This window comes from Poecilia formosa, unplaced genomic scaffold (assembly GCF_000485575.1).
Source record: "Poecilia formosa unplaced genomic scaffold, Poecilia_formosa-5.1.2 Scaffold533, whole genome shotgun sequence".
Classification (NCBI taxonomy): domain Eukaryota; kingdom Metazoa; phylum Chordata; class Actinopteri; order Cyprinodontiformes; family Poeciliidae; genus Poecilia; species Poecilia formosa.
In genome coordinates this window covers 21,221-36,860 of record NW_006800472.1, presented here as the reverse complement: position 1 = coordinate 36,860, position 15,640 = coordinate 21,221, and the positions used below count along the sequence as shown (strand labels likewise).

At 37.6% G+C, this 15,640-nt stretch overlaps 1 protein-coding gene and 1 long non-coding RNA gene across 2 annotated transcripts in view; one reads left to right on the top strand and one right to left on the bottom strand.

Moving 5' to 3' along the window:
* The window catches only part of LOC103129285 (uncharacterized), a 36,145-nt gene that overhangs the window by 11,666 nt on the left and 8,839 nt on the right, over positions 1 to 15,640 (top strand). The window lies entirely within an intron of this gene.
* LOC103129296 (solute carrier family 12 member 3-like) overlaps positions 23 to 15,640 on the bottom strand; it is a 29,984-nt gene continuing 14,366 nt past the window's right edge. The window contains exons 7-26 of the mRNA XM_016664951.1: positions 12,149 to 12,288; positions 11,737 to 11,847; positions 11,189 to 11,300; positions 10,968 to 11,098; positions 10,813 to 10,897; positions 10,401 to 10,558; positions 10,189 to 10,296; positions 9,970 to 10,093; positions 9,766 to 9,867; positions 6,729 to 6,884; positions 6,513 to 6,612; positions 5,058 to 5,169; positions 4,751 to 4,885; positions 4,329 to 4,435; positions 4,093 to 4,175; positions 3,928 to 3,996; positions 1,435 to 1,539; positions 782 to 893; positions 529 to 615; positions 23 to 272 (exon numbers count right to left, since the gene is read on the bottom strand). Coding sequence (XP_016520437.1) covers positions 86 to 272; positions 529 to 615; positions 782 to 893; positions 1,435 to 1,539; positions 3,928 to 3,996; positions 4,093 to 4,175; positions 4,329 to 4,435; positions 4,751 to 4,885; positions 5,058 to 5,169; positions 6,513 to 6,612; positions 6,729 to 6,884; positions 9,766 to 9,867; positions 9,970 to 10,093; positions 10,189 to 10,296; positions 10,401 to 10,558; positions 10,813 to 10,897; positions 10,968 to 11,098; positions 11,189 to 11,300; positions 11,737 to 11,847; positions 12,149 to 12,288 — 2,324 coding nt within the window. The 3' untranslated portion in view covers positions 23 to 85. The remainder of the gene's footprint in view (positions 273 to 528; positions 616 to 781; positions 894 to 1,434; positions 1,540 to 3,927; positions 3,997 to 4,092; positions 4,176 to 4,328; positions 4,436 to 4,750; positions 4,886 to 5,057; positions 5,170 to 6,512; positions 6,613 to 6,728; positions 6,885 to 9,765; positions 9,868 to 9,969; positions 10,094 to 10,188; positions 10,297 to 10,400; positions 10,559 to 10,812; positions 10,898 to 10,967; positions 11,099 to 11,188; positions 11,301 to 11,736; positions 11,848 to 12,148; positions 12,289 to 15,640) is intronic.

The window sequence follows — 15,640 nt, the reverse complement described above, 5'->3', positions numbered from 1 at the left end:
AGTGTGTTGAGAATTCTTCCGAATGATTTCATTCAGCCTCAACTTTCGCGCAGACTGTAAAAGGTAAACAATATATTAGATATTTTTATTCTGCTAAGACGTAGTTTTGCCTCAAATGTTTGCTAAAAACGCCCACCTTCAGCTTAAAGGCCTCAAATTGTTTGTCAGATATCTTCCAGGGAGCGCTTTGTCTCAGCTCCTGCACAGAGACGCCTTCCTGCTGTTCATCATGTAGCCTGAAGGGGGCGACGCTGTCCACAAACCTGCTCAAGCTGAAACAAGGAAGCAAAGGTCAATTTTCCTGTGAAGAACAAACACACAGCCTGGAAGTGAACACATACAGATGGAAACCTGTGAAAGCGAGTGAGTCTTATTGGAACACTGTTATGTTGGTATATGAGACAAATGGATTTTCCCAATATTTTAAACCAACAGTTAAAAGTACCAATGCTGTAGATTATTTACTAAAAGTATATTCCACTTTTTTGTGCTTCATAAACATAAAAAATATCATGACATTTTTCTTACCTCTTTTGATGAGGGCGTTTCTCAATGTCTGTCATGACTATAACATCACTAACATCCAAACGAAACCTCTTCAGCAGAGCCACCATCCTGAAACATATATGATAACATCATGTTCCCTGCATTACACAGCTCTCCAATTCACTCTAAGCAAAGAAACTGTGTATAGAAGTGCTCAAACAACTTGATTTCAACAAAGAAATGAATAGCAAAACATTTCTTTTCTCTAAAACTAAATAATTCTTGGAAAACCTACTGGTCGCGACCCTCCTCCATGTTTTGTTCGTCGCCCACGATGAAAACCCGGACCTTGCATCGGCGCCAGCGTTTCCTCCTGGTGACCAGGTAGGGCACCAGTAGAGTCAGACCTTAAAACAAAGTGATTATAAATGGTGGCAGTTTGCACCACTGATCTGAATAGAAGTGAAGGGAACACATTCAATCCGGTTTAAAAATAAAGGGATTAGCATGGTAACAGATTATTACCAACTCATGGAAGTATTTGGTCATAAAAGCTACAATTTCCACAAGTAAACCCTTATGTTTTTTAACGTGCGTCTTTCAGCTTACTCTTGCAGGCAGAGGTGTTCATACAATCAATATCTTTTATTCAAAATGACGTTCTGCTCCTTTAACATCCACCAAGATTTCTATATCACAAGACTCTGAAAGCTCATTAGGTAATAAGAATAATTAAAAAAAAAATTTCTTTTCATTTTTAATTACAGAAATAAAATGCGTGTTACATTTTTTTAAACAACGGCACAGTCTTCGTCCAACTATTGTTACTATTGTTCTTATCCTGATCACTCTTGTAAAAGTTTGCAGCTGTTTCATGTTTTTTTTTTTAATCTATAAATATCTAAAGCTAAATCCCTTTCTAATCCGACGTTCCCCTTTATTACTCACCTCCATCGTCTGCGATCCAGTAGACATCAATGGTTTTCTTCCCCTGGTCGTTTTGAAACACGGTCTTCATCTGATCGCTGCTGCCTTCGTCAGACATGTCATCAGCTGCAACACAAGGAGAAGCTTTAGAGGAAAGAAAAACAATCACTGATGCACAAATACATGTTTTTATAATGACTTATTGTGTGAGCAAGCTTATCCACGTACGATTTTAATTGCGTTTCTTAATTTATAGAAACACCTGAATTGCAAAACGACATTTCTTTTTTTAAACATTAGCAGAATATCAACAATGTTTTGTGCACATTTGTAATGGAAACCCAGCTGCTGAAAGTGGGAAAACCCCGCGCTGCATAGGTATCACATGACCATACATCACCACATGACCGGCCTCTTCCACTTCCCCTCCAGAAACAAGCAGCGACAAAACAGAAACAAATATTGGTTGTTAAAATCAGTCCATTTTATTTGGCAGGGCGATACCGATACGTTAAAAAAGGACTGATATCAACCGATACCGAAGTCTGTACTGATATGTCGTGAATCCTGAGAAACATCAGAAAACAAAAACTACCAACACAGAACCTAAATTCACTTAACTTAGTGTTAAAGTCAGATAAAAATCCTTGTAATACATGTTTATGTGAACAAATTTAATGGTTGTTTTGTTGTTTGTTTACTGCAAATGCATGAAAAACTATGAAAGTGAACACGCAACGCGAGTCGCAACTTTGTTAAGAGACATTAAGAATCATGAAGACATGTTGAGTTTTAACACACAAGAAATATTGAAACGGAGTGTATGAGAGTCAATATTTATGGTACCTAGCTGCAGTATGTTTACACAAAAGGATGACTAATTATTTGTGTTGCTGCATCAGTCAGTAACTTGCAAGTAGAGTAGCTTTTAGTTTAAGTGAAAGTGGAACAGAAAAACATGCAACAGCTCTAAATTCTTTCCTGTAATCAGAAGGGAGGCAGAGAATGTTCTCTGAAAACAATGACTGTAAACATATGGCATTCTCAGTATCTTCACAGTTATGTCTTGTGTTACTTTAAATTTCGTTTCATTTTGCCACTATCTTTATGCCAGTAGAAAACTTAAGAAAAAAAAAGAATTACCATATTTTCTGGACTATAAGCCGCTACTTTTTTTCCTAAACTCTAAATCTTGCGGCTTAAATGTGGATTTTTCTTCAACCACCAGGGGGCTCTTTAGCAGGAAGTGAATCATTGGAAGTCAAAATTGGAAATTGGAAATTTTTAAATAAAACAGATCATTATGAGAATTTGAGGTATAGATATTAGGATCCAATAGATGGCAGTAGTGCAACAATATTGGATGCAAGCTGCCGTTGAAATCTATAGAAAAAGCAGAAGAAGAAAACGCCCATTTTCATTTAGCACATGCTAGTAGCAGACACGATCAGCACTATTACTGTTACAGTTACTGTTTGGAAACTAGCGTAATCAGTTCAGTTAAATCTAAACTTGGCAACTTTTTCTTTTTCAACCATAATAAATGTGATATTCAATTGACCTGTTATGACTCAAATTTTGGGTGTCCGCCCCCCTGTGCTGCTGCTGCTGCATCATTGTGGAAAACCTAGAGTGGCAGAGATATCTGAGGCTTATATGTGTATGTTTACTGTTTTTTGTTTGTTTGTTTTAACTTTGGGGGTGCAGCTTATAGTCTGGAAAATACAGTACATATTTTGGCTGGTAGAATTATTAGCCTAAATATTTTTCAAGGTTAGTTTTCTAAAATATTAGGCAAGATTAACATTGTTTTAAATAGGCTCAAATTTAGGATAAATTACACCCATGATTTAATCAGTATGATCTCATCAGTGGAATATTTCTCTTAAACATACCAGCATGAATTCAAGAAAATAATTTAGCCTGTAGTTTTCTATATTTAAAACATAGTGTGAAAATTCATATGTAAAGGGTCAAAAAGTGTGCCTCAGCCTTTGTGTGACCTCATGGGTCTCCGTGAGGGCAAAGTTTTCTCCCTGTGTTTAAGATTACAACTGATAAAAGCTCTTTCTCACGAAGTAGTCAAAATGGCCTGTGTGCAGAGAAAGAACAGGTTCGGTCCCAGGCCGCCAGAGACTCTCGTCTAATTTACATACGGCAAGGAGGAAAGCACGCCCCTGGAAAAGAAAGGCTAGGCTTCGGAGTTAGGACAGGAGAAGCACCACGCGTTCTCTCTAGAAGCTGTGTACCTCTGCAATGTTTTTTTGTTTCAGTGGCCGTGTCTAGTGTCGGTGTGTCAGGTAACTATGTTCTGATTTATGGCTTTTATGATGAGTTGTGTGAACTGTAGGCATTTGATTGTTAAATAAACTATGATTGTAGCGATTTGTTTTGCTGTCTTTGTGGTTCCGTTGATACAAATGATGACATCACAAACCCGGGTAATGAGAGAACAGAATAACGAGCATAGAGGAGGTTTAGTCATAATTTTTCTCTCTACACCGGCAACCTCACCCGTTTCCTCCTCGTTGGTTTGCTGGTCCAGATTGTCCACATTTTCATCGGCCTCAAAGCCCTGGTTGACTGTGGGGTTCAAACGACATGGTCAGATCCATGATAACTTAATAGAGAAACTATATTGATACGTGGTTAAGTCCAAAAATAAATTAAGTAAAAAACCTTCAAATTCTAAATCGTCAGAGATATCCAGTCCATCCATCATCCTCAAGATGCACAAACCGTAGTTGGAGTCAAACGTATCACTGTAACAAAAAAAATAAAATAAAATCAGAAAATCAGAAATTATCTTTTAAATCACATAATGCATTATGTGATTTAACATTAGTATCACAGCTGCTGTTAGTTCAGAAATGACATTTTGAGCCAGTTGACCAAAAAAAAGATCTCAATCTTACTAAATGGTGCTGATGTAGTCCTCGATGCTTTCTGGAGCGCTGTCCCTCCAGTTCGACTTGAAGCCCAGAACCAGAGTGTTGGGTTTCAGTTTACCCAGACCGGACGCCTTGAAAAGATTAAAGGTGAACGATTGACATTTTGATTAAATATTGTCAAAGCACTTCATTTGACGGAACATTTATTACAATGTTTGTCGTTTTTAACCTTTGTAAAGAGTTTATTTCTGGATATCTGCCACACTCACTGCAACACACACTCTATAGGGAGCATCTACCAAAATAAACTGAGATTTGTAGGTTTTCCACCCTTCCAGAGTCCGATTGATTTTAAATTGGTAGTTACTGCGATGTTTTTCTTTGGTATTCTTGGATTCCTTCAGCAAACATCTTTGGAAATGAATAAAATTTTTCATTTTTCTTACCTGTAGCAGCTGCTTAGTTCCAGCCCTTAAGTTGTCAGCGGACAGAGGAGTGTAGAACGACCGCACCTTCCTCTTGTTCATCCACTTCACCAGGCAGTCTGTGGAGTCCTGAGGCCGCGTCTTCCTGTCCTGCTCCTAGAAAAGGCAAAACAAAAAATGAATTTCATTGATAGGAAGATTCAGTGAAGGAAAATGGGATTGAATGGCAACCAGAAATACAGCTAAACAGTTGCAGAGTTGATAAAATGTAGCTTTATGCTCATTTTTTAAGGGGATTCTTTGTATATATGCCCAAAAGCTACAGTACCAGTATAATATCGCCACAGATCATGAGGCTGATGTGTTTCGTGAAGGAGCCGACAAAGTCCACTAGTGCAGGCCGCTGGTTTGGAGGACCAGTCAGGACGAGACACTGGGGCCTGGTCGAAGACAGGAGAAAGCAAAAAAAAAAAAAAGTGAATTGGTAAATGTTTTGGACAGAATGCCGGGCAAAAGTTTCAAATCAACCTAATTTCTTTACGTTTCAAGTCCAGGATTTCCCCCAGAAAACTTGTTAAGCCCGGTGGTCCACCGTGTTTTTGTATTAAAAGATGTTAAGTAGACAGGAAAAGTAAAAATATCACTGGGTAATTATATGTTATGGGAAAACATAGTCAGTGAACTGCTATTTAAACACACAACTGTCTTAAAAACAACTAATCAAAATTAAAATTAATATCAATTATTTCCACTAATGTCAAATCCAAATTAAGTCAGCAGCTCCATCAGGCCCCCAGGGCTTCAGGGGCCCCATAAATGCTAATATTTTATCACAGACCACAGATACATAAATGTAATATTTATTTATTGAGATTATCATTGCTGCTAAATTTGACATAATGGTTTCAGCATGCATAGATTAAAAGGATTTAAATTGTTTAACATTTTAAGATTTTAAGGAGCTGGCAAGTTTACTTTGTAAAAGTTCAAAGAACAATATTCAGTCAGATTGGTTTGTTACCATAGCAACAATCTTCTGCTGTGAGTTTAATCTTAGAGTTTCAGCTGTTTGTTCACATATACAAATTAGTAAACTGCATTTATAATTTATTGCTTTTTAAGTTAGCCAATTAAACTACTCCCCAAGTCCTAGATTTCACTAAATCTAACACAGAAGCTGTTAGAGGTGCTGATGTTTTTAGCAACAAAAGGGGCCCCCAAGTCAGATTCTGCTTAAGGCCTAATATAGCCTTGGACCTGCCCTGCATGATGAGTTAAACCTGCTGCACTGTGCGCAGAGATGCACAACAAATGTGAGATTTAATTCAATGCTGCTAATGTGGCTTTAGTAGCTCTTCCATTTCTGTCTGTTGAGGTTTTAACAAGGAGAGACAGAAACTATTTTGGTTGGACGAGTTTCTGGACGAGTTTTTCAGATGTCCGGTTGCCGCGCGCATCAACTCTGTCTGACTAAGTGGACGAAGCGTTTGATACGGTTTGGTGCTTAGTGTAACTGTAAGAATAATACTAGTAATAATAATAAAATAATATAAAATCAGCGTGATGCGTGATTGCGAGGAGAGCGCGAAAGCTCCCCGCCGGGTTAAACCTGCACGATGAGTGATTAGCACTGGGTCGTTAACCACTAACGCACCGACCAACCGGGACCACATACATAAACTTTTTGCTATGCGAATTGACAAAATTGGGATTAAATGAACATTTTAGAAAATGAGTAACCAGAACGAAATGAAAATCTACGATATTCTTTAGGACAACTCGCCTGAAATTCTTCACATGATCCTCCACTCCTGTCAGAGAGACGGAGTAAGACAGAGCCATGTTGTATGTGCCTGCCTGGAGCGACGAACCCCAGTTTATCTCTGTGGAAAGAGAAGCAGTGGCTTAGCAAACGCAAACGCAGCAGAACGTTTTCTGCTTGTTTCCAGTTCAACGTCACTCAGCTGAACTGAGCTCAGGTTCAACGAGCTGCACCCACTCGGTTTGGTGTAGCCAACGTATCCAAAGAGGAAGCAGATGATGCAGAGGGTGACCAGAGCGGCCCACCAGGTGAACAGGAACATCAGCACCACACATATGATCGCTCCATACAGAGCCGTCCATTTGCTGTAGTAGCGGAACGACGGCCTCCAGCCTGAAAGAGTCGACAGATAAGTGTTATCTACCTGTAATGTAGGGCTAACCCTCCTGTTTTGTTCCGGGTCAAATTGACCCGTTTTAAAGTTTAACATTTTTTTAAAAATAGAAGTATTTGTTCTGCATGAAACTTTTTCTATTTGTCTTAATAGGTGCACTCACTCTATGTATAAAATGAAAATGGTTCATTTTACACATTTGCAGCCCCCCCCCCCACGTCTATTTGTTACATAGATACTGTTGGGGTCAATTTGACTCGGCAGTCAAGTTGAAGGGTAAAAAGGGTCAAAAAATGTCCAATTCTTTTTGTTTCCTTGCACCTATGAGACATATTTCACCACACACACACACCTCACCACACACACATGCACACCCACACACACATCACACACCTAAACACACACACAAACTCACGCTTTCACTACTCTCTTTACTTCACTAGGAAACTGCCAGAAAGCAGGTGTTCATACAACTTTTGACGGGAACCTTTTCTGTTCCCCTGGGCAAACTCCACCAACACTGAGTGGACACATAAATACTCTCTGCAAGGAAGTCCTAAACACATTACACACTAAAGGTACATGTGATAGTGTCACTGTCAGAGATCAGGAAATGAGCCGCAGGGAAATAAAAAGATGACAACCCTGGAAGCGCTGGAACTTCTCGTTGATCATGCCAGGGCCGTCTTGGATCGCTCCCTCTGAATCCTTCCATTGGCGATGTTCTCCACCAGAGCCAAAGTGCTCCACAATTACGTTGTGCCACGTAATTGTGGTAGCTACTTATGTACATATGACTGTCTACACACCTTGATCACCTTAAAATAATCAAACCTGTTTGGAGTTAATTTCCTGATCCAACCCTGTTTTCTTTATTTAAGTAAGAATAAAATTACCCCATAAATGCATTTCATGCGCTTCGGCTCATGGACCGATGCGTTACATCTTTATGAGACAAAAACTGAGGAAAAGTACTATTTACATTCGAGTGAAGTTTTCACATCCCTTCATTTTTGTTTTCTTTATTTTGTGCGCGTTATGTTATTGTCTGAGGATAAATGCGGTTCACTTTCATCGTTTACGTTGAAACAGTAAAATATTAAAACCATGAAAAAAACAACGGGTTTGATGCTTCTTGGTCTAAATAATACTGAATATAGTCAGGCTTCAGTGTATTTAGGTGAGTTTTGACTCTTTGCGTAGCTGCCGCACATTTTCACGCCAGCGAAAAAGTGTACATATATTTACGCAAACTTTGACGCAAAGTAAATTTTTATACATGCTGACTTGTGCGTAAAATACGACAATGCACATTTTTAGTGCGCACGCACGCTTTATGCATAAGGCCCCAGATGTACTTTTTGATATTCCTCTCTAAGAAGGGTTGTTGGTCTTGTTTGTCCAAGCTGCTATGTGAACAGAGATGCTGAACCAGCTGACTCATAGAGTACAGTGAGGCAGAACTTTACGTAGTTACCTACAGAGTTAGGTAATGTGGAGGTCCCTCCATCTTTTCTCCAGTGTTAGTATTTATTTAAATGTTTTCAAATAATATATTACAAATTTTTACACAGTATATTTATAATTTCTCTCTTTTTGTGGTGGTTATTGCATTAGGTTTACAACTATGGGTGCACACATTCAGTAAAGACCTTATCTTTATTTGGATCGTTAACTATTTTGGTTTGCTGAGTGGAGAGAACTGGTTGAAAGGCAAACCAGGAAGTGGAACAATCCATCACGCTGAATGTTTTTTAATTAGTTATTTATGTTTATGCATTATTTTTCTTTGTCTCTTCTCCCTCCCGTCCTCGTTTGTGTAGCCTTTGTGCATAAATTCCCATGTGTGTTCATTGTGTGAGGTCAGTTTTTAGTTTGTTATCCTGAGTCATTTCTTAGATACTTTTTACATTTATTTGAGTCAAATTATGTTGAACTATTGTTACACTTAGTTGAGTACATTTTATTGGGTACTTCACTCACCTCTGGTTTCCTGCAGCAAAAGTGATTAATGACTTAGCATTAAGTCAATAATGCTAAGGTATTTTCCTTAGCAAAGATAGGAAAATCTCTGGGGAACCAAAGTGTTAAGACTTACAGATTGGTTTTATTTTTATTTTGCATGTCTAAACATGTTTTACATTTTGGATCTTTTTTTATCAGAGACTATTTAAAATAGCTCATAACTATTCAAATTTACAATTCTCTGTCAGAACAAGTAGAATGTTCCAGACTTTTTGTACAAGTGTGACGCAGCATCCAGTGTGAAACCTTAATTTTATGTGTGTGTGCTTGTGGGAAAAAAAATTTAAAAAAAAAAAAAAAAGTAAATATATAATGAGCAAATCTCCTTTAGTCATAAGAAAATGTTAATGTGCTCACTTAGGTTAGCTTTACTAGAACAAAGTAGAAGGCCTCTTAACCTCTTGGAAGATGATTTGTTTTATCTCTGTTCCCAATTTAAAATTATTTTCTCCTTTCCAGAAAGTGATTCCCAAATCCAAAATCCATTTTTCTAATTTCTCAAACTACTTTCAGTTGAAAACACCTCTAACAACCAAGTAAAATACTTTCTAATCTAGACACTAACTTAAATAATCCTCCTTGCTGAAAGAAACACAGTTGTAATCTGAGATTATTTGTATTTTATGCATAAAGTCTTGTTTTTATGAGTACTTATTTTGTCCAAAATAACCTTCATTGTATATAATTTGCTCTTAAAATAAACTCCATTATGAGTATCCGTTATTTACACTATGTCAAGGTAGGACTAATTTCAAACACTGGCAACAGCAATTATTTGATAAATTTTAGATCATGATATTATGATATCAACTGCAAATAGAATAATTAAAATTTAAAAAAAGGTAAGCGACTTACCAGGGGAATTGGTGATGGACGCATGAAAACAACTGAAGTTAATAAGGCCATAGGAGCAAAGGAAGAAATTAGAGATGAGGGCAGCGATGATGTTAAGCTCAGCTGTATTGGCACATGGGAGACAAAAAGACAACATGTAAATTTACACCATCAACCTGTGTAAAATACAACTAATAATTTGCAGAGATATCACATCTCACACACCGATAAGGATGAAGGCTATAGAAATTAAGTAGCAGAGAACATAAGCTCGAAGTGGCTCGTTGTTTTTCCCATAACCTTTCGCAAAGAAAATGATGTAAGGGTATATTTGGTCCTTGCACAGACACTGAAAAACAAAGACAGGAATTCATTTTTTTCCATTGATTACACACAATTTAGTGTCATAAAACTCAGTACTTTTATAGCAGGATGCTGTCTTACCTGAAAGATTTTGGGAGCAGAGACAAGAAAACCCAGGGCAGAAGATAAACTGGCAGCAAAAACACCCGCAGTGATGAGGTAGTAGAAACCGGACAGTTGTCCAAGAACCTGGTTGGAATATTTGAGTAAAGTCAACAGGAGACCATTTTGTCCAGCCTGTAAACGACACTTAAGTGAAACAGTCTATGCACAATGATGAGTTTGATAGATACATTGAAGCTGTTGGCGAGTCCATATTGACAGGTCTGCGACTGGCTACACTCTGTGAAGTTCCAACCCAAGTTACACGCCAGTCCCACGCAACCATCCGTGTTGTTTCCCGTAAAGATGTGGCTTTTATTTCCAGAGGCATCCCGAACCACACATGACCCTGGAAAAAAATAAATACTCTGAGTCTGAGTTGAGCTTTCTGGTATTTCGTATCGCATTTTTTGGAAAACTACCGTTTTTTTTACTACATGGACGGTAAACCAGAAAATGACCTCTTGCATTTTCATTATCTTCAATAGTTTTAATGATAGACAGTTACCATTGGCAAACACTAACTTCAGGAAGCTCAAAGATTTACTGAGCCAATCAATAATTAGACAAGACGAAGGTAGGAATGTGATAAAAGTAACCCACCAACAGTTACTGCTACCCCCAGGTAGCTCAATGTTGTCCAAAAAATAGCCATCAATGTACCCTTTGGGATAGCTGTTGCAGGGTCCTGCGAACAGAAAGCTGATTATCACCTTGCTCCTTGTTGCTCCTTGTTTCAAGCTCATTGAGACTCAAACCTTTAGATCTCCAGAGATGTTGGCCCCGGACAGAATGCCAGTGGTAGCAGGAAAGAAAATGGCGAACATCTGGAAAAAACTGCCTTGGGGCCCCCGATAGTCTGGTGTGAGGTTCTCGACAAAAATATCGCCTGTAGAGAGCGTTGACATCGAGTCAGGAGTTGCTTTTCCAATTACGTCGTCGAATGAAGTGTTTCGTGAAAAAGAGAAGAGTTCTTTACCTCGATATCCGAAGATGCCGGCAGCCTGCTCGTCAACTTTTGGAGGGATTACGGTGCCAACAAAGTAGTTTGCAAAGGACACCATAAGCACTAGGAAGAACAAAATCTGGGCCTGAAAACACAAAGCAAGTTGTTTAAAAACAATGATTAAGTCAAAGAACATTTCATGAACTAAGCCAGTGGTTCCCAAACTGTGGGGCACTCCCCCTAGGGTGGGCGCGGGATGACAAAACAAAAGACAGAAGATAAACGCTATGTGAGAGAGACATTGTGGGGATGGAGGAAGACCATAATAGATAGTCTGTAAGAGTCTCTCTACACCCTCCTTCTCCCATAACAGGGGTATCAAACAGGGAGTCCCCCCCTCCCCCAGTCCACTCCACCCCTGGTACCACATTGTATAACAAGGGGCATCAAACAGGGAGTCTCACCTCCACCTCACCCCCCCTTTTTCTCCTGGGGGGCCCCAGGAGAAAAAGTCTGGGAACCACTGAACAAAGCAAAACAGTGTTACTTTGTCGCACAAAATTTCCCACGGATAGGCTCACCTTGGACTCCCACTCCATTCCAGCCAGTGAAATCATAAGAAGAACCGTGACTGTGATTACGCCTATAATGCGAACGTCATTGACTGAATCCACCATGACGGAACCCAATCCCTAAAATGAGTGACATAATTCTCAAAAAAGCTATGCAACCGTAAATGTGTTCAGTGTATTATGTCTTTCATATAAAAATATGAAATGCGTACTTGTACGCAAGTACAGGTAAGCACTTACATACTTTTCCAAAATGATTTGGAAAATCATTTTCCAAAATATATGCATGAAAAACTTCACAGACATTCTTTTCCCATACACTAAAATCACCTTAAAACATACTCACTAAACTTATAAGTATGATTTTTTTTTCTGTCTGATAAAAACAAGTACTGACACAAGATGAAAGAGATCCACATACGTGCATCAAATCACGAACCACCTCTGCAAAACCAACAGTGTTGAGCGCACAGGCCAGCGCATTTGCAAAGGAGAACACCATTCCAATTGATCCTCCGATTTCAGGACCCAGTGTACGGGAGATCATGAAATACGTACCGCCTGCAAAATGTTTCACACACACGCACATGCACACACACACGCACACACAAAAATGACTATTTTTATGAAAAACTAACAAAACAATACTGAAATAATAAAACACAGTTTACAGCTATAAGATTTGTGTTGCCTCTCAAAATTGTTCCTATCTTTATCAACTTAGTTTGGTTTTTATTTACACTTTGTCACATCAGTCTTTAATGTGTCTTATTGCGATTTTGTGTGATTGAAACATACAAAATAGTGTACAACTGTGAACTGTAAATAAAGTTAAAGATTAGATTTTTTTCTGGTAAAAATCTATCAGAGTAAAGTAGGATGTAAAGTAAAAAAAACATGTTTTATCAGAATGTCAACACTGTAGAAAAAGTCACTGTAGAATTTACAGCAACTTACTGATAGCAGGGTTTCCAGCCAGTTACTGTAATTTTCACAATAAAGAAATTACAGTAACTTTACAGTAAACACACTGTAATTTTTTTTACAGTACCCTTACTGTAATTCTTAGTTTTACTGTGATTTTATTACAGGCTTACTGTAATCTTATTGCTGTTTTGCTGTCATTTCATTAGTTTTACTGTAATTGTTGCAGGTTTACTGATTTTTATTACAATCTTACTGTAATTTGATTAGTTTTACTGTAATTTCTTTAAAATGACTAATGTTAGATCAGAGTATTTTTCACTTTGGTTGCAATACTTTGACTTCTATATACACAAATACTATATTTTTGTTTTTTTCTTCAATTTGTCAAATTTAAATTGACAATAAAATAAAGCAATTTTAAAATATATATGTATATTTTTTAAATAGAAAAATACAACATTTTTTGAGAGTCTGGTAAATTAAATTGTAAGTTAACATTTAAACTTTTAAAAGCTGGCAAAGTATGCAGTTTCATCAACTAATGTAAAATGACAACTTTTTGTAATTCTACTACAGGACTACTGTAATTTTATTATGATAAAAATGTGATAAAATCACAGTAACCATGTTATATAATAACTGATACATTTACCTCACGGTAATATTGCATTGAATACAATGAATTAAATAATCTTTACTAAAAACAAAAGTCCCCTAACATCAAAGTTTCCAAACAAACTGTGTGTTAAAGTCATAAAAACAATGTTTTACCAGCTTCATGTAAAACTTGCAGTCAAAATTCTAAATGTCTATCGTTTTCTTCTTTGAAGAAAGGAAGGGATCCAGCAATGCCAAATATTGAAGGGACATATTTTTCAAAACTTTATTGGAACCCCAACAGTACAACTTAAACATTTGGGCAAGTTTAATACTTAGTGAACACCCAAACAAAACAAACATGAATGAGTTCTGAGTTGATCTCAGTCCTGAACTTCTCCAGAAATCAAAGGGTTACTAGAGGATAAAGAAAGAAAAACACATTTTAATACATGAAATAGACAGCACATTAAACTGCATTTATGTTAAAGACAGATAGGATGAAAAGGAAAGATTTAGTGGACAGACACTCTCTCTGACCTTCCTTCATTGTAGCTGTCCTCCTGTCTGTCTATTAGAAATGGACAGGACAGACAAACAGAGAGAAAGGCAGACAAAAAGACAGACAGGGAGAGAGATGGAGAAAGAGAACTGATTGCGTGTAAATGTGTAATTTTACCATTTTAAAAGCTACACTGGTAGTCCATGAAGGAGGAGAATGGAGACACACGGATTCACTGTTGACCTAGTGTTTTGCATAAGTCGTCCTGTTGTATTTGATGCCACTTTTCCTTTTGCAGCTTTTGTCCTACTTTCTGGGTTGAGGCCTACAAATCGCTTAGAAACAGATGGGAGACTTTTCAAAACTACCCTTTTGTTTTTTTAAGTATGTATTACATTTTTAGATTAGATGCCTGTGAACTACTAAATATGTTACTGAAATAGTTTTTGCCTATAAAAAAATACTCTAGGTGGAAAAAGACGCTGGTGGACCCGCTTGTGCCCTTGATGCCGTTTCCTGAAAAATAATGTTCAGTGACGTTAGTTTTAATTTTGACTTAATGCTCAGGTACAGAGAGACATTTTCATAGACAGATACATCCCTCTGTCTCCATCCATATACTATGTTTGCAGACAGAGACACAGAAAATGTACCTTCTGTGCCTCTATCTGTAAACCTAAGGTTGGCAGATACAGTGATATGGAAATATCTCACTATGTCTTCCATCCATTAGTCTATGGACAAAGGGATGGAAGTTACATTGAGACAGACAATTGGAGTATCTGGGGCGGTTAGACAATTAATCAATATCCATAGTAACTTTGTAAGCTTGAAATATAAATATACACATACACATATAAATACAAAGCTGCAAACCGCTCTTGCTGCACTCCAACAAATTAAAATCCAAGCAATTATCTTGCATTTATAGTGTCCCATACTCAACAGCAACTAAGAGAAATTTACTCCACTACACATGCATACAAGTGGTACCAAATTTGTTCTGGAGCCAACTGATAAGATCTATTTTATTTTCTAGTTCTTGGATGCCCCACCTTTTTCAGATATCACCAAGGACAACTGCCCATGAAGCCCATATCAAAACCCGCCACATGCAAATTCTCAAAAAATGCTTTGTTGTCTCAAACCAACCATGTCTGATGAGTAAGGGTGTATTCAGACCGGATAGTACGGTAGACTCGGTTCAATTGGGGACTAAAATTGCAACATTTGTTACATTTTCAGAACTGTAGTTTGCATTCAAACTGCACTGTGTCAAACGTCTAAAACTAACTGAAAAACCTGTTCCCCTTGTCACCTGTGGGGGCGCTGCACCAAGAACTACTGAAGGAATCGACACAAAACCTCTGAAGAAGGCCAGCGCAACTTCCTTCTTCACAAAAAGTAAACAAAAACGGAGCAGTGTCAGATTTTAACAGTAGTAGGATTTTGTGGTTCTTGAGAATAGGGACAAAATGGGTTTAAATTTTCCCCAATTTTTTTTATATTATTTCTCAACCCTATATGTGCAAATATGACAAATAATGTTTTGGAAATGTAAAGATGCTAAGGTGCAGGCTCCCAGTTGCAACATTTTTTTAAAAATTACATTTTTAATCGACCCGACCCAGAACTTTGTCATCACCATCTGACAAAAAATATAAAATATTTTTTAATGACCCTATTAGTGATGTTTTTACTCAGTTTTACAGACAAATGCTTCTCAAGAAACAAAATAAATATTTAAAACAAAAATCAACAAAAAGTCCATCTGACGGAGTTGACACAAAACAGAAGGTGGTGACAAACTAGTGAGTAAAAAGAAAAACTTGATACATGTGAAGTAATGCCATTTATGTAAAATACATTAAAATGAATTAACTGCAC